This window comes from Tyto alba, unplaced genomic scaffold, assembly GCF_018691265.1.
Source record: "Tyto alba isolate M040663 unplaced genomic scaffold, T.alba_DEE_v4.0 Super-Scaffold_7, whole genome shotgun sequence".
NCBI classification, from domain to species: Eukaryota; Metazoa; Chordata; class Aves; order Strigiformes; family Tytonidae; genus Tyto; species Tyto alba.
Genome location: NW_024881328.1, coordinates 11,377,744 through 11,396,982, shown reverse-complemented (window position 1 = coordinate 11,396,982; position 19,239 = coordinate 11,377,744). Strand labels below are relative to the sequence as shown.

At 42.0% G+C, this 19,239-nt stretch overlaps 1 protein-coding gene across 1 annotated transcript in view; it reads right to left on the bottom strand.

Annotated features, from left to right (window-relative positions):
- The window catches only part of OSBPL11 (oxysterol binding protein like 11), a 43,494-nt gene extending 24,871 nt beyond the window's left edge, over nucleotides 1–18,623 (bottom strand). The window contains exons 1-3 of the mRNA XM_042783904.1: nucleotides 18,273–18,623; nucleotides 1,704–1,772; nucleotides 421–596 (exon numbers count right to left, since the gene is read on the bottom strand). Coding sequence (XP_042639838.1) covers nucleotides 421–596; nucleotides 1,704–1,772; nucleotides 18,273–18,409 — 382 coding nt within the window. The 5' untranslated portion in view covers nucleotides 18,410–18,623. The remainder of the gene's footprint in view (nucleotides 1–420; nucleotides 597–1,703; nucleotides 1,773–18,272) is intronic.
- Between the last annotated feature and the right edge of the window lie 616 nt (nucleotides 18,624–19,239).

Here is a 19,239-nt window from a genome sequence, read left to right as displayed (position 1 = left end):
AAGCTCAGATTTCTGTAGCCTACAAAAATCAGAGAATGGGCTTCTAAAACCATCACAAGAAGGCTAATAAATTGAACATTAGGAATAATGTAGCTCTCTGCAAACATCAACACAGTACTGTTACCTACAATGATATAGAAAACTTTGAATCAGTACAATTTAAGGACACTACACATGAAGAATAAACCGCGTTCTACACATCTGAAGTTCACGGTTGTCTTAAAGTCATCAAACCCAAAGAGTATGGAACCATCCATAAAGAAGGATGGTTGAGAGTTTCACATATAATTCTCTTTGCAGCTGTCTGCCAACAAGTTCCCTCGCTTTGGCAGCGCAGCCAAGCCCAGCAGAGCAGCCACAGGTGAGAGCCAGGAGTGTCCTCTAGTGGAAGAATCCCCTGCCCAAGAATCCAGGTCCTACCTCTTAGTTTATACTGCTCCCCGCTGGCAGCATTGACTGTGAAGGTATGAGAGTCTTCATCACTGGGTGAAATTACAGCTCCAGCTAGCTGCAGGGTACCCCTGGGCTTTAGGTGTCTAGACTGCTCATTCACAAAGTACTCCAGCAGGCCAGCATCATTGTTTAAAACAAAAAATCTGCAATAGTAACAAAGCAAATACACTAAATGAAACCACCTCAGTTTGTTTGGGGTTTTTTGGGGGGGCAGGGAGGGGGGTGGGACCCGGGGCTGAATGGAACAGGGGAGCCCTGGGAGAAGTCTTTTATGACAATTTGGCACAGATGGGGGTGGGACTTAAATACTCGAGTCACTACAACCCCAACATCTAAATTATGTCTCCAGCAAGACTGCACAAAAGTTAAGTTCTTAACAATCTTTTCTTAGAGACCAGGGATTGCACAACAGAACAGCGCTCCCACAGAAGAGTGCTATCGCAAGATTTTGAGAATGAAAAAAGTATCCTAAATTTCTAAGGCTTAATACATCCTTAAGCTACATAAATTAAGGGTAAAACAGCCCCAGACACAAAACAGTTGAGGTACAAAAACGTGAAACTGAAGCAATTCCAGATTAAAGAAAAAGTTAGAGTGGACATTATGCTTCAACTATTCAATTGAGTTTAACAATAAGTGTATTGACACAAGTGACTACATGTCAGTGGTAGCACTGGAATTTGGCCAGAGTAGTATGCTAAGGGCTTGTCTCTTCAATATTAATTTGGTTGCACTGTGCTGCTCTAAGAACAGCGTTGAGAGAAGAAAGCCTGACCAGAGTTTCACCTGTCAAAGAAAAGCAAGTTATTCCAGGGGAGACAGACATTCTGGGGAACTAAAGAGAAAAGCTTGCTTGAGTTTGAATTTTCAGTAAAGAAGTCTTAAATACCTTTGTTTAAAAATGATGGCATGCTCTAGCATAAAGCTGAAAACTCAGCAGAAAAAACAAAGACAATATTTTAAATGGAAAAGGAAAAAAAAATAATGCTTTTTATATATACAAGCAGTTATAAACCACCAAATGAGTTAACCGCTTCATACTTTCTTACATTTTTCTTCTTATTCATGCCTTAATACAAATATTATTCATCTACGCGTTAACTTAATCTATATTGAGAAAAACGTAAGACTCTTCCATAAGTTTGCCCAATGGAAAAAAGGAAATCCAGGTATTATTTAAAAAATCTGAAACATGTCAATTTAGATGCTGCAGAGACCAACATTACTAAAAAGCACCATAAAAGACTTACCGATATTGCCAACCAGTGACGAGATTGGTATATTTCATTAAGTAGCCATAAATATTTTCCATGTGATCACTATTGAAAAAAGAAGTTAGAAAAGCAATCAGACAATACCAAACAAATTTTAGATCTTCCCAGCTTCTGATCATCCTTATCTATTCTCAGAAAATGAATTTTCACCTTCAGATTTAGAATGGCACTATCATTTTAATAAAGCAACCAACACTTAACAGATTTTCCAGCCTCGTTTCTAAAATAATTTTGTAAGACAGTTTAAACAGACTTACTGAATTCCAAATAATTTCAAGGCATAACTAGTTTCACCAGTACTTGAGTTTTATTCAGCAGGCACTTCTCAACATATTTGTACTAGTTTCAGGTAATTAAAGACTTAATATCCATGCTGCTTCTGTTTCCTCTTCTAAGCAAGGTTTGTTAATTTTGTTCAGGAGTCTAAAAATACTTTCACTAGCTTATTAACAGAATCTTGATTATGGTCACCAAAAACAGACCCTAGATACTCCCTACACCAGTGTGATTTTATTTACCCTTAATGCCCAGAACCCTTCCCAACTACATGTACAGTCATGCTCTTCAACAGATGTTCTACAGAACACAACACGTGAGCGCAGGTCACGTCAATATATTCTGAAATGTAAAACAGGAGGTGAAACATCTCCACTGGCCTGGCAGGAAAATCAGGTAGTTTCTTTCAAAGCCTCAACTTGCACTATCCACCAAAATGAGAACCCATTTGGCATTGAATTTGGCACAGAGGCTTAATATCACTACAGGCAAAACACATCACCACTTCTGAAAATCAATTGTCCTAAATAAGGCTTATGAGTCTTATGGCTATGAACTAATAATCTTAAAACCACAGTTTAAAGACCTACTTTATACTGTACATTCCCATAATTCTAGAAATGCTACCTCAAAGCCCTGTAGGGCATAATCCTACATTCAGGAACACTCGCTTGATAGACAGGTCCAGCATGAGAAAAAAGCTCCTATTATTCCAGTGAAGAACTGAAACAATTACCCAAATATCAGACAGTAGCTATTTGCTTTTTAAAAGAAACTTGTATTTAAGCCATCTTATTTAGATTTTGAAATTAAAAGTTCTGTAGCTTGTAGTATGTTGAAGATTAAATTAAAATTATTCAGAGTCCATTGGAGCAACAGCCTGTGTTGGTTGTTTAGAGGTCAAAGTAGCCCCATATCAGCAAAAGTGGAAAGATGGAGGAAAACAGGACTACTAGAGCCAAGGGATCATGTTCATTAGTGGATTTTGGTTGCAAACATAGTAGGACTAAGTATTGTGGTAAATTCAAATAATAGATGAAGCTGCTGTTTACACCTCATTTATAAGACAGTTCAGTATCACCATATTAATTAGATACCTGACAACTTAATAAATATAACAAGTTACACTAAAGTTTCATCGCCGAGGAAGTCATTTAGCATGACATTAATGAAGATAACCTCAGAGTAAATCACTGCCATGAGTCGGTGTTGTATTACTGCCATTCAGTAATACCATTCAAAGAAGCGATGCAAGAATGTATATTTTTGAAGAAAAATCAGGTTGCTGATTTTTAATATTACATTTTAAAACAAAAATATGTGTTCTAGCTATTATTGCAGCAATCAGTATTGCAGCAATATCCTGCAATGGAGAGCAGCCAGCAGGTCTATCTAGGAATTTAATTTCTAATAGCTCATTAAGTGGTACTACAGATAAAAATAAAACCAAGGAGAGCAGAGGGTATTCAGGCTATCGTATATTTTAAACGTACAAAAATGCTATAAAGGAGACATAATCAGACTCATCCTCTGCAGACGCCTCTCATTTGTTATTATTGGCATACAAGGGAAGTACAGTTTAGACTTGCTTGCTGTCTTAATTTAGCTGAAAATTATGAGATTGCATAGTCATAAAAATGTATGAGCTTGGGTTTTAATCATCTGAAAATTGTCCCCAGTCACAGCTAATTGTTTTTCAGCTTTAGTGAATGCAAACTTCACCCTTGCTTTTCAATTAGACATCATACAGAGCCCTGCACACTCAGGCTAAAGCTGTGCACTGCCCCATTAACTAACATGCCCAAATCACAGGTATGGTTAACAGAATCCAAATAAAAATCAGAAAAGTAACCTCAAACTGCAGTGAATACAGCAGGATGAAAGTCCATTCATCTGACAAGGATAAATTGAACAGTCTGATTAAAATCACTTGACGCCTTTTGGGTGTGACAGATGAGATAGCTGATTTTGTCGGTCTTTAGAAAAAGGAAAAGTCACTGTAGAAAGGAATACAGCCTTTTTGGAGACGTAATTCCACATCAAATGAGCACTGCAGTACATTTTGCCTTCATCTGCATGCTCCTCTCCACTTGGACCTCACTTTGACTAGACCCAAACTTCTCCAAATGCCTCTTCTTCAATAATTCTTCCCTCTAGCCTCAACAGTCCCAGAAGCTGATGATTTAACTGAAAAACTTTGAAAACAGTCCCCCAGAGAAGTCTGAGAACGTGACTGAAGACAAGTAAGCCAGTCACCTCCAGCAGTGTGAACACTGCCAATCTGGAAGGAGCATGTTGCAGCGCAAGTGCATGATGTTAAACACACCAACCAGCTGTATCCGTAACTTTGCACACAGAGGGTCTCCAAACCCCATATCTCACGCAAAAGAGCTATAAGCCAAGACAAAGCTCCAAAGGACATTTAGCAGCTATCTCCCATTCACAAGCAAAAAGACCTCATCCGCCTGCACGAGATCATAGAGACGTCGCAGGCACCGATGGCCAAACCTCAGCATAGCGGAGCCCAACAAGCAGCAGAGGTGCCTGGTGTGGATCCCAAGACATGACAGTCAGCTGCGAGGTTGGGGGATTCCTTATGGACTAACCCCTGCAGCAGGGCAGGAATAATGTAACATGCTGACTGCCAGGGATGAGAGACTGAGCTGTGGCTTGGATTTTGGGGAGACTGGAGAATATTAGAAGATCCAATGTCCAGAGAGATGGAACATGAACAGAGGTCTCTGCTAAACGAGCCACCTCCTGGACAGTGCTGATTAAATGATCTTCCTTCTTAATCGTGTTCATGCATCTGCAATTGAACTGCACAAACCCAAAAGATCATATTTAGTTTTTACCCTGCCAAAGGCTGGGCAAACTTTTAGCACCCATACAAGTAACAGATTAGCCTGCCTAAAGGGTATGAAAAACTTGGTTGATATTTAAAACATTTCCCTTGATGTAAGGGCCTAGAGACAAACAAATAAGCAAATAAAAGAGTAGAAGCACAGACCTTACAGGCACTAATCATACTCTCCCAGTACAAATTCCCACATGGCGTGGGCCAGGGAATTTTCAACATTAGGTTTAAGGTTTATTTTTAAATAAGTAACAATTTTATACACTAAAAGAGATTTAAATCCAGTCTGTAAATTTCAATTCACAAAAGGTAGACCCTATAACTGTACACAAACCCATTACAGAACTACAGTTAACCTCCTAATCCTCTTCTGGGCAAGTACTAGTACTTTCCTATTAATACAGAAAAACATTCTCAGTATTATTTATGAGCAAGAAGGCAATGGAATTATAACTAGAGCATTTCTTCAGTGATTTTAAGATTAAAGCCTCCACAGCAAGAGTTAAACTAAAGTATAAAGTATTTATTGTTGCCAACACAGTGTTTTAAGGCAGTTAACATCACACTGAAAAAAAAAACAAAAAAAAAAAAAAAAAAAAAACCACAAAACAAAAAAACCCACACCAACACAAAACCCCAGTAATATTTCACTAGTGTGGAATTAACATCAAAGCTCTTCAGAGCACTACAGAAAGAATTTAAGACGGTAGACTTTGAGAACAAGAGGCTGAGGTTCAGACACACTGGCTCTGCTCACAGATAACCACAGTTCATAAAATACAAGTAAGATCTTCCTTAAAGCCCTTACCAGCACCACTTCTAGTGAAACAACAGTAAAGCCTGTTTCAAAGTCACCTGTGTACTAGAGAAGCCTCCACAACTCCCTGCACTGGGGTTTTTGACTTCTAGAAAACAGATTTCAGACATGAATTTGACACGAAAGACTGAGCAGCTTATCTCAACATTAACAGTGAGGCCTCGCTGCACTGGGATCCTTCCCAACTTTAAGAATACCTTTGCATTCACGATGCTGCCTATGTGCATGTACTTATGGGTACTGTATCTTTTCATAGCCAAGATGCTGGTTTTGATATTCAAAATGATCAAGACATTCTCACGTTGTCAAGGAACAACAACAGCTCAGCAATGATGAGCTAACAACCCTAAAGTTCCTATTTCTGTAGAAATTCACGTGTCCTTCTGCCAAAGAGTGACCAAAAAAAATTAAAATATTTTAGTGTTGCAACAGACCTGAAACAACCCTAAAGATGTAAAATAATTTAATTCTAACTTTTGTTGTACTACTTTAAGTAAGAGTACTGTGCAAATCACAATCCAGGAAAAAATTATGCAGAAACTCATGGTACAATATTTGAAGTCCAGCCCAGCACATTTACCATCCCCCAAAATCTGTTTCTTTTCCAAAGGCTGAACGCCGCTGAACTTGACTGCCCATTTATCATACTTTCTTTAGTCTATAAATATTGTGAGATAGACTGAAACTGTCCCTGTAAGCAAATGACTAGAGTCTATGAAAAATTACAAATCAGTTCATATTCTTTCCAGAATACTATCTCTCCCCAACTTCAAAGATGTTTACCACAAGCCAGATTTCTACATATCTCAGTGCTATGAAAATACAACAGGAATAAAACATACACAGATTATTATTGTTAGTTTATTTGTCCTTTTCTAGTATGCCTGTTAAGTTGCAGCAGCTGTCAGTGCCTTGCAGGGTGGTCTACTGTCCTGGGGGAGGAATAAGAAAGTGAAGGTTGGGCCAAATTCTCCCTGTATCCTGTTTACGTGCAGCATCCGAATCTTGAATGCAGATGCTGAGGAACAGCAGTCCCAGAATGACATCTTCCAGGAGCTTCAGCCAAGATACTCAGGCTCACACCTGACAAGCACTGGGCCAACATTTTCTCCAAGAATAAACACCAATGCAGAAGGCCTCCCCATCCTTTTTTCATATTCCTCAGAGCACAGCTCTTCTGGAAAGCCCCACACAAACAAATCACCACTAAGAGTGGCACAAAATTACACCCATCTGGAAAATTATTTCAGAAAACTTACAAGACTGCCTTTCTAACGATTTTAATTTTGCTTTGCTGGGACTCAGACAGCACCGCGTGGGATACTTTGAGCAGCCAGGTCTCCAAAGACCCAACAGCTGTTTGAAGAGCAAATGCAGCGGCCAAAGGCTTCCCCATGGACTTACATAAGGCCTGGCTTCAAGCAGCAGCTGAGAATGTGTGGTTTTGCTTGCAGCAAGAAGGACAACCAGGAGCCTGGAGCCCATGCAGATGTCAGGGAGGGCTCCTGAGAGGGATCCAGCCTCCATAGCTGCCACCACTGCAGTTATGCAGTGCCTTCAGGCTCTGGCCAAGGGAAGAGGCTCCTTTCTACTGAGCTCACAGCAAGATGTAAAAACCTGGTGAGAGAGACTGTCTTCAGATTAAAAGCTAGCAAAGCATAAAGAAAAGACCGGAAAGTAATCAGGATCATAACAGCACAAACCAATGAGTGGTTTGAGTGGTTTTGACTACGTAGTTTGAAAAAAGCAGAAACCATTTTCACTGAACCTGTTCGTCTCTATCTGCCCACAGGCTCACTGTTGGTAATAGCTTGCTTTTTCCTCAGTGATCACTGCAAAGCGCTTATCTACAATGCACCGATTTCCCTTTTTGTTACATGAAGGGAAAGGGCGGGGGGGGGGGGAAGAAGAGAAAATTATAACAAAAAAAAAAAAAATGTCAGCAATGGAAACTTTGGGCTTATCTTCTGCTACTGCAAAGATCCCTTTTCCCAAAAAAACATGACCACGTTAAGCACACTCCAGTCCCACAGTTCTCTAGTGCCAGAGCAGGTTCACCCAACAAGGTAAGGCAGAAGCCTCTATGTTGCTTACAGAGTATCTACATCAATAAATTAGCTCTGCTTTTCCAAGTCTTTTGCAAGAAAAACCTAACTTTGCTGTGCAGTTCACCAACAGTACCCTACAGCCAACTGTAAAGTGGCAGCAAAGCTCCTTCTCCTCAGCTCGTGTGTTTGACTATTCAGTTATAGGCTTGGAAACCATCAAGTGCAAGATAAAAAAGGTCCAACAATATGACAAGAACACTGACAGTAGACCCTGGGGATAATTCAGAACACCACTTGGCTGCAAGCGTGCCAGCAACACACACATCCTAATTAGATATAAAAACTTCTCTTAACATGTACTCCTGTAAACCCTTGGGAGCACAGACAGGCACTGAAAGAGGCGTGCAGGCTTGCCACAAAGGAAGGGTGCGGCAGAGCCAAAATGAGCTGTCAGCTCTCCACAAGCCTGGTGTGACAGAGCCCAGGCTTCCCATCTTGGGTGAGGGGCTCCACCACCGCCTAGCCTTCCCCAGGACCTTGCTATCAACACAGTAGTTGGGTTTGCACCAAAAGTTTCTATCAATACTAGTTCTCAAGGGGAATGATAAATCAAGCTTGCAGGTTTTTTAAAAACCATCCTAATTAAACTTGTATTCGAATCTCCTCTTTTGTGCATTAATGCCACAGGTCAATTATACACAAATGAAACTGTATTGCAACGCTTTTGCAGGGTAGCAACAGGAAAAAAAAGGAAAGAGATAATATTTAATTAATAAGTATCAAAATGGTGCTCTCACCAGACTACAATAAAGCTGATTATTTAACTACTTCACCATTTAAAGACTACTTTAGCTCTCAAAATATATTTGCCTGGGGAAAAAAAAAAACTGCAGCAAGCTTCAGTTGAGCAATTTCTCTTGCTTGAACACCTCAAGTCAGCAAGAACTCCATTCATGTACAATTTATTGGTGGATTTGCGTCAGCCTAACAGCTGACCCAAGAGTCAGTAGCTAACTCTGCAGATTTTTCTGCAGTGATAACTACTATACAAGCTATCACTGGAAAAATAACCGTAGATTTAGCCAACATTTTAGAGCTGGAACATACCAAAAACAAGCACCTCAAAAGCTCTGAACTCTCCACTTGATACCTCTGGAGAAGGATTATTGCCTACTGCTTTGTTACCATTTGAGTTACCAGTTTACATTAGCACACCATAACACAAGAGTTTCACATATTAGTGTTACCAAATCCCAGAAATTTTCCTTGAAGTCTAATTTCAGAAAGCTCAAGCCGTCAAATTAAAGCCACCCTACTCAGTGAACAGTACTGGAATAACATAAGTGAGGGAAGCACACTGATGGATGAGCGTCTTTGAAATTTTGGATTATCTGCTATTCACACCACCTCAGAAAACAGTGGACTCTGGCAAGCACTAGTCACAGAAACTGGTGGAGCAAACCTCTGCATCACTTAGTTACTCTAAGCACAATCCAATGTGGTTTAGCTTACTACACATTTCACCCCAAGGCATTTTGGTCTGCTTCTAATCTAATAGCTCTTATCCTATCAGAAATATAAACATATGCCCTTCCCGTTCTAAAATGTAATTGTGATTATGAATTTAAAAAGATTATATTGACAATTACACATTGACATCCTGGACTTTCCAGCAATAAAACACTGGCTATTAAATGGAAGGTAAATACACTGATCATCTACTCCTGATAAGCCTCTTGCCTTTTTAACTATTTTTGAACCATTTTGGAGACATTTCAGGTTAAATACAGAGGATAACAATTTTTAACACCTTCCAAGCAAGAAAGAACACACTTAATTGACTATATTATCTACATATTCGGAAAGACCATAAGCCTGGAGTACAACACAGGCAAAAAACTGTGTAGACCCCCAGACTCAAGAAGCAATGGCCAATAGTTTGAAGCCTAACCAGTAAACAGTTACAAGTGGTGCATTTCAGGGGTCAACATCACTAAATGCCTCCAAGCTGGCCGATGGACCAGCAGGCACTCTCTGTAGCCTCTCAGGTGAGACCAAAGCTAGGGGTGCAGTCAGGATGCAGTTGGGTGGGCTGCCTTTCCGAGGGATCCCAACTGTCCAGAGGAACAGGCTGAACAAAATCACCTGAACTTTGACAAAAGTAATGCAAAGCCTTGCACCTGGCATGGACTAACCCACGGATCAGTGCAAGCTAGGTATGTCGTGCCAGACAAGAAAAGGCTGAGGGACCTGGGTCTGTTCAGCTTCCTTCAGAGGCAGGGAAGGCTTAATGGGGATCTCACCGCTGTCTCCCCTACGTATGGAGAAGATGGAGACTGACTCTTTTCAGAGATGCACAACAGAAAGACAAGAAGCAATGGTCTCAAGTTATAGCAAAAAAAAAAAAATAAAAATTCCTCGTTTGACACAAGGAAAAGTTCTTCACAGTGCGGAGGGGAGGTAAGCCCTGAATCAGCAGCCCAGAGAGGCTGTGGCATCTCCATCCTTGGAGATGCCAAAACTCAACCAGCAGCCCTGAACAACCTCTTCTAACACTGAAGCTGGCCCTGCTTTTAGCAGGAGGGTGGACTAGAGACTTCTCAGAAGTTCCTTCCAACCCAAATTATTCTACAATTCCTGGATATAGACAAATAAAAATATTCCTACATTAAAATTGAGGCATAAGGTAGCTGGAAGGTTTAAAGTCTAATTAAGAAAGCACATGTTAACCACCTATGATTATAACAATACATAAAAAGAGCAGGACTACTTTCTTGTTCAGTGCTTTAAGTGGACGATGATTCCCAGACAGGAGTTATTCAAAACTGCTCCTTTTCATCATGCAATGAGCATCAGGTATTATCCAAATGGCACTCATGAGCTAAGGAAGAGTCTCCTTAAAGAGTTTCTTCTCTTGTACTTGTCATTGACATTTATGAAGGAGTTGTGTACTGAACAATAAAAGGATGAAGACATTATCATCCTGGTTTACATATAGGAAACTAAGGCACAATGACTGTTCAGCCTCTCTAAGATAGTTGTGGGCTCATTTTTATTTTATTCATACATTCAAATCACAGCTCCTGCTGAATTCAGCTGCAGCTGTAACACTGCTAAAGTTTTGCAAAATCAGAGCCAACTGTTCCAAACTAGGCTGCTGAGAAAAAGAGAAACACACAGTTAGTGATTACAGGGGAAAAACAGTTTAAACAATATGACTATTACCACAGAGGAAGTCAGAGCCAGGGTCAGAAACCAGCTCCTTAATTTAGCATCCTGCAGTTGTGCCCAGCAGACCTCACACCCTCTGTTGCATCTCCACTGCAACAAATGAAACCAGCTTCCCAAAGCAAACTGAGCTCTTCAGGAATTTGATATGTCAATGCCTTAACTTTAATCAAGATTTTAAAGATTTCCAGCATCATCAAAAACTCAGGAATTTACACCTGGAAGGGAAAAAAAAAAAAAATGCATACCTGTAGCAAAAAGCCTTCACCAGACACTGACATTGCTGTTTCAAAGCAGGCTGTCAAATACAAGATTGTCAGCTTAACACACAAAAAGAAACAGCTTTTCTCCTACCCTACTTCAGCTTGTCCTCCCCTCTCATTTCAGCATTAGACACACAGTGCAGAAAATGTGAAATGGCACAAGCTTTGCAAGTACCCTAAAAAGGAAGTTGTCCAGCAGCATTACCAGCAAGCAGTGGTCCCCTACAAGAATTCATCAGCACTGGCAGGTGATCCAAGTGCATGTCAAGGCAATATCCTTAAGTAAACAGGGGTCCGTGCACACATGTCTTCATTTTCATGGTACAGTGAGTACAGCACAAGAACCTACCTAGGATAACCTAACAGCAGCAGCGGGCACTTTCTGCGTCTGCATTAAGCACTGTGATTAGGTGAGCCACATGGAGTTTGTTTTTCACCTTCTCTCTGGGGAGAGAACATGTGTGGCAGAGCAGGATGTTAATGTTGCAGGCAAGTTTAATTAACTTGCTGCTACATAATTACATTAGAAAAGGTGAGGTTGAAAAATGCCCTCTGCACTCAGTGAAGGATAGACATTTGCAAGGGCAAGTAACTCCTGAAGAAATCTATTCCACAGAAAGCACAAATTACTTCATGTTTAGAAGCTATTCAAAAGTTTGTGTCTCTTCAGTTTAGCTTCATCTGAACTCTGAATTAATATCCCAGTGCTAACACAAGTATCCTGCAATTCCAGACGGAACTCCCATGTTTGTCACCCCTGCCCTAGCGAGTTTCACAGCCTGCCCGTTCAACATGGGGGTGCTCTGAGAAGTAAGAGACAGGAAGGAAATGGCTTCAGGTGAGAACTGGAACATCAGCTGTCATGACACTCCTGTCTAAATTACCCAAACCTGTTTCCCCAACTCTATCCACTTATTACACCTCACACAGAAATTTACTTCTCTTGATTCACAACGCATCTGAGCTTCCATCTGCTCCAATCCCATCCTCCCAGGTCATAAATACATGTGTGAACATGAATGGCTCACCTGCCTTTTGAGAAGTGCTTGGGGCTTCAGCAACTGGGAAAATCACCTTGATAAAAGATGACTCTAACATTTTAATAACACAGAATAGATCCTGAGGTGAACATAATCAGCTGACCATTTTAAATACAGGCTTCTTGTCTATTCTAATAAGCAAATTACGTGAAGTGCAGCATTCCTATATTAGTGTTATGAATATGATATACTCTTTAAGCAAAGACTCAAATGAGGATAAAGAAATTCAGGTACCAGGTTTTTCAGCCATTTTCCTCCAAAATATCAAACATGTGACAGCCATCCTAAGCAGATTTTTAGTAATAAAAATGAATACAACACACAAAATTGAAAAAATAAATTTGGAATTTCACCTCAACCACTTGAGAAACTCTTTAGCACCCAGTTCACCACAACTCAAAGGGTCAACAACAAGTCAGAAAGCAAGCAGCAAGGGCTTACTGAAGGCCATGCAGTGGTGAGGTATCTCCACAGATCATCAGCAACAGAAGCAACAAAGATCAGGGCTCCCTTTGGCACAAGCTTGACATCAAAGCCAGCAGCCAACCCAAAAGCTGCCAGCAGAAACGTGACGGCAGGGGCAGCAGAAATCCCATCCCCATTGGCAGCCAGTGGCTCAGTGTCACAACGCCAGCAGGTTCTGGTGACAGGGTGAAGTGGGGTGGGCTGTAAGAGCGGGGGAAAGTCGGAGCAGGAGCAGCCCTTGCCAGACCTCCCGGGTAACACCACAAAATTACAGCCATTCTCTCCCTCTGCTGTTGTACACAACAAGGAAGGGATTTACAGTTACCGATTACAGCAAGCATACAAAAATTCCACATAGGATCCCAAGGAATTTTGGTTTAAGTAGTGCAGAAAAAAAAAACAGAACAAGCGATATGGGTAATAAAAAGGAAGCACTAGGAGAACCAGCATTAGAGAGGACTGTTCTAAAATGAAACTAACATTTACATGAAGATGTGGGAGGCTTCTTTTCTTCTACTTACAAGTGATAGGGCCTTTAACTTAAATTCTGGCCTGCTCTCAGGAGTCCAGAGTTAATTAGGTCAGCTAACACACTCTTGCAGCCTAAGCAAGAATTAGGTGCTTACATTAATACTATGATGAGAAATATTAAGTTCAGAGACAAGCATGGAGAGCCAGCAAAGGAGAGGTTTGCAACATGAAGCTTTGTTGAACACTGTGCTGCCATTACCTCCTGTATCTGTTTCTACCAAGCTGGTTTCAGCTTTAAAGGCCAAACGGATGAAATTTATCCTCCTAAGATCAAACGTTCTTGGAATGTGACTAGAAAATACATGGAAACTACAAAATCCCTATATGTTTTCTTGCAACTAAGACTGACCTCAACACCACTCTCAATAAAAAGGATTCTTACCAACATTCACTCAAGAAGATTGGATCAGTTTCAAGACAGTTCCCTTTATTACTACTAATTAGACCATTTTTGCAAGATAGCACCAATAAAAAAAAAAGATTAAAAAAAATCGCAAACACTTCCAGTCTAGCTCAATCTCACATATTTTGCTTCCACATGTTTTAAGTGCAAAGGATTGTCAGTTACCCTCCAAGTTAATTGGGATCAAACTCAGAAATAACCATTTCCTTTAAAACACATTTCCTATGGGATCACTTTATGAAGAAGCATTCACGATCATCTCAATGTGCAGAATTAAAATATATTCATGTGTTTCAGCTACCAGTTCTTCTGTTATGTTACCACATGCTGACCTGCTCAAACACAAGAGACTGAATTCAAGTCAGTAATTGTTTACTCCCATTTCTCAGTATTTATGAAGACTGCCTACACAGTGTCAACTGCAAAGTAAACAAAGCCCTTAAAAGAAGACTGGTGACCATTTCACTTGCTTTAAATCTGTTATCCTTTTGCATTTGATACAAAAAAACACACATACAATGTTACTCTTTTTTGCCAAAACCCTCTCTGCTGTTTGTTTGCATTCCTCTACTTATTCCCAGACTCCCACTTGGAGTAATTCTGCAAGAGAAACTGCAGTAAACTGATAACCTAATGACAAGCAGAAACCACCCAGCATGAGGAACCCTCTTACCTGCCATTGTCACCCCTAGGGAAAAAAAAAAAAAAAAAAAAGAGTATTATTAGTCTAGCAAGTTGACTCCTTGTCTTAGAAGCTACTTACAAGCAAAAGCTTTTCTATACTAATTCATAACTGAATAACCCTGCAGCACTTAAGTAAACTTTCAGGAATAGCTAAAGTTAACTTCCTTCCTTAAGGAGCAAAATGCATACAATCTGTAGCATTTTATAAATATATATATAGCTAAATCCACATTGAACAGATGCTAAAACCATTTCAGAAATAAGGAACAAAGGCAGTTATCTACAAAAATATAAGCAGAACTGAAAAGGAAATAGGTTTTGGAATGTGACTTGTAAGCTTAAAAATCAGCAATTATTTAGGAAATTCATGAACATTTTACAGGTATTTCTACCGGCAAAGGAAGAAATGCTGGTAATCCTTTTAATAGCAGCTGTATTGATGTATGTATTTGTGAGCGGAACCACTACGGAGAAACCTAAGAGGATGACACATTAGCATGTCTCCAGCTGGGAAAGACAATCTTGTTTCTCTAGTCAACCACAGTGCTTTGAACTTTTAATTTTGTAGATAAGTGAGAACCAGTTATTGCAAGTCATTTGTCTCAAAATTATCTGAAAGCCCCTCAATCCCATCTGAAATTAATTGTTTTACTTCTCTGGCACATATTCTGACCAGCTCTTTATTTTAGCTGATAGACACAGATTCTGCTTTCTGGTTGTGAAATTTTCATGTTACTTGAATGAAGTACCTGCTAAAGTTGTCTCCTTTCTTTCACTGCTTTGAATTTACTCTGTTCACTTAATCTAGAGCAAGGCAAAAACCAAATTAAGATGGTCAAGAGTAAAAGCAGAATTGTTGAATGTTAATAATTATTTATATGGGCAACACTATACTTCTGAGCTTGATTACTGCTAAAAAGAAGCTGTTTAGAAAACACTATAACCTTAAATTACTTGATAAAACAATCTTTAGTAATTTGAAGTTATTCAGAAGTCTCACCTCACGGCAACTGTTTCTCTAAATGAAAACAGGGATAAAGAGCTGAGCATGCAACACAGCCTCTCAGGCTCTCTCTCTACTTAATTGCAAGTTAACATTCACACTATTCCTGACCCCTGTCAGGAAAAATGTATCTGAGGTTTGGTTGCTCTCAGACACACGCAGACCCTGATCATATATATATTCTTAAGTAAACAAGATCATTTCCTGTCAGATGTCCAGAAGAGCAGTTACTCAAGAATTCTTAAGTCAAAAAAAAAAAGTATCTTCCTGCCCCCCAAAGAAACTGAGCCCTTACAAATTTCAGGAGGCACTGCTCTACTGGCTGCCTAAACTCACTGTACACAGGCTCTTTGCAGACTTTCTGCTTGTAGATTCAGCTGTATCTTCACATCATATGAAGTGTCTGGCAGCCTCTGTTTGTCTCCTTCTCCACTACAATTAATGTTTGGTCTATCACAGCTATTTAAAAATCTCCTTATTATTTCCCTACAAAAAATACAAAGTTAGGTTTTCTGCTTCATTTTTTACTGTCTAGATAGGCACTTTACCCCAAGGATGCGTGACTTCCCACCTCTGAGAGATTCAGTTCTCAGGTCCCAGCAGTGCTAGAGATTTTTATTTTTTTTTTCCATAGTCATAATTCCCCATTTGAGCATTAAAGTATCAAATGTATCCATTGACCCATTTGTCTGACAACTCTGCTACAACTGTTTTGACAAGACACTTCACCAAAAAGCTATACTTCTGCACCAGATGCAGGCAATGCTGAGCAAGTACATCAGGACCTTCTCCTGTCAACCTGCGTGACCACGTGTTGCTCACACTCCATGCTATAAAAGTTAAAGATCAAACTCCCACCAGAAGCTCCCAGCAAATCTGTTTCTAAATGCCATATTTTAGACACTGATTTATTAGAAAGGTCTTTCTTTTGTCAAGTACATTTTAGAATAAAAGTAATCCACAAAGTGAAAGCTACAGCTTCCTGTCCAGAACTTCCTAGGGAGACAGAGAAGGGTGGTATTTTGTGAGTAATTAGATATAGAGAGTAAAGGAGGAATAAAGAATTGATTCCCCACAGAGCAGAGATTAACAGTGAAGTACTCCAAATGTCCACAATGAGTTAGTACATTAAACTTGTCCCAATGATCTAGAAAGAAAAAAAGGACAAAAAAGAATAATTTGCACTAGAGTATTAGAGCAAATTAAACCATTAAACCAGCTATTGATAGCTGCAAGGAATAACACAGGCAGTTCCCATTTATAGCTGTCAAGCCACCACCAAACTGGCTATCACTCAGAGTCAGTTCAACTTTTGCCCTACAAGCCACAGCACTGAAAGAAGAAACAAAACACTTAGATGGATTATTTTAAAAAGTATACTTTCTCTGCATAGTGCTGACCTGTGACCACCATCTCAAACATTCTATAGCAAAAAGGGGTTCAGGAAAATCAACCATCTCATCCCTTCCACTGCCTCCAAATTCCACATAAAAATATAAAATACATCCATTTTGGTTGCATAAACTAACTCCTATGCTTCCTATATGAAAGACATGGACAGTAAGAGCTTGGTCACAGTAACAAGAATTTTCATTAGAAAACTCAAATATACAAAAATCCAGAGTGTAAAAAAAATAAGTTTAGAAGTGACTAGAAACAGCCGATCAGACAACAAATAACTGAATCTGACAAGAAGCCTTCCCTCTTTAACAGCCTGGAATATTGGCCCTGAAATCACCACTTTTCTTCCTGGCACTAAACACCAGAAAAGTAAATGACTTGTGACCCAGGCTCTCAGCGATGACCGAGCTGTTCACTCCCTATTAAAATCACCAGGCACTCGGTGCCTGCACAGCCTGGGCGCTCGTTTGTCTCAGCCATCTGATGGCCCTCCACCCCGCGCGGCGCACACAGATGTACCACGCTCTGGTTTTGCTGTCTCCACATGCAGGAAACTGAAAGCCAGTCCATCTGGGCTGGCAGATGACGGCTTTGGAGAGTCTCCATTTGAAAGAGAAGTGTGTAAACTTCGCATAACAGCAGTATTCTCAACAGCAACATGGCAGAACTCCAGTCAAGGACGAAAGACCTAAAAGCAGAGAGTCGGAAATATCTCAAGCAATGCCTTAGAGAGCCCACTATCAGTGTGTGAGTGGAAACTCTTTCAACCAGAAAGCGCATCAGAAAAAAGTACACAAAAAACCCCAAATCTCTCAATCACACAGGAAAGGAAGCATTTGAGTTTGAAGCCATTTCAAACTAATGCTGCATGCTCAGCTTCTCCAGCTTTCTCCGCTCCCTTCTGCTGTATTTGCTGAACCTGAGGAATCACCCCGAATTCTGCCAAGCACAGCCATTCTTAAGTCAGATAAGACAGAAATTCCGAGCATACTTTGAGTTTCGTTATCAGCAACGAATAGAAAGCATCAATAAAAAAGACTGCTATTAAGTTCTTTAAGAAGACACACCGAGCTAAATTTTGGCACAAAGTTTCACTTTCTGGAAAGGCTGGAAAGCGACAGAGCGCCTTCGGCAACTTTAAACCGGCCCCCACGTTTTGCGAGGGGGAAAATAAGAACTAGGAGGGAGGAGCGGAGGCACAAGCCCTGGCAGCATCGGCAGCCCGGCCGTGAGGCTTTGTGCTAACAGAGAGGCACGGGAATATCGGCGCCGAACCGACAGCCAGCCCGTGTGCCGCCCGCCGCGGCGCTGAGGGGACGGCCCGGGGCCGGGGGAGGCGGCCGGCCCCCGGGGCTCCCGCCGGCCAGGGGCGCCCAAATCCGGGGCGCGACCCACGCCGAGGGCAGGCGGGGCGTAGGCAGCCCCACGAAGGGCGCTCGGGCGTTTCCAGCGCCCCGAGCCCGGCTCCCCAGCGCCGGCGGCTCCCGGGCCCGCCGCCCCCTCACCTCAGCCCGCCCCGCCGCGCCCACCTGTACTGCCAGCCCTTGGCACCGCGGCCGCCGCCGCCGCTCTTGCCGCCGCTCTGTCCCGCCGCCGGCGGCTGCTGCTCCGGCTTGCCCTCGCCCTCCGGCCCCTTCATGGCCGCCGCGGGGTCCGCGCACTGCATGGCGCCGCGGCTGCCCGCCTGCTCCCCCCTCAGGGGCGACCCCCGGCCCAGGGCGGGCCGCCTCGCCGGGGAGGGAGCCGGCCCCAGCGGCCCGCCGGCCCCGCTCAGGCCGCGCCGGGGCTCGGCCGCGCACGCCCCATTCGGGCTGCGATGACGGCGGCTGCCGGCACCCCCTGCACCCCGCTCGGCTGGGCTCGGCTTCCCGCACGGCCGCGGCGGGCTCGGGAAACCCGCCCTCCCGCTCCCTCACCCCGCCGCCCGCCCGCCCCGCCGCCTCTTCCGGGTCAGCGCCGCCGCCATCTTTAGTGCGGGCAGCCGTGCTCCCCGTTAGGCCTCGCTGTGCTCCGGTCGTGCCTAAACCAATAGCAGACCTTTACAAGCATTTTAAACTCATGCCCCAAGCATTCTTCCCCCCGAAAAAGAGAGGAATATGAAGAGCGAGGGATCCTAAGCGGTGTTGTATACAGGGTGTTACAAGCAGGGACAGGAAAGCCCTCGGCTGGAATCTCGCTGAGTGTTACCACAGACACCCATAAAACAGCTAAATTCAGCAGTTCATTCACCAAGCAAAGCTACGGCATGTCCTGGCCACAAGAGGAAGTAAATTTTCTTCCTATTTTTCGCCCAATTACTTCATATGGGCCACAGCTAAGCCAGCTTTTTCCCTTCACAGAATGACAACTAGCTGGGAGGTGGTGGCTCAGTTGTGTGTAATCTTTCAGGCCAGGCATGGCTTTTGGACAAGCAATTAACTGCAGCTGTGTTACTTCTTAAAATCGGGGGCAAAGGATCCTTGTTCTGGCTTTACTCCATTGGAACATGAAGAAGAG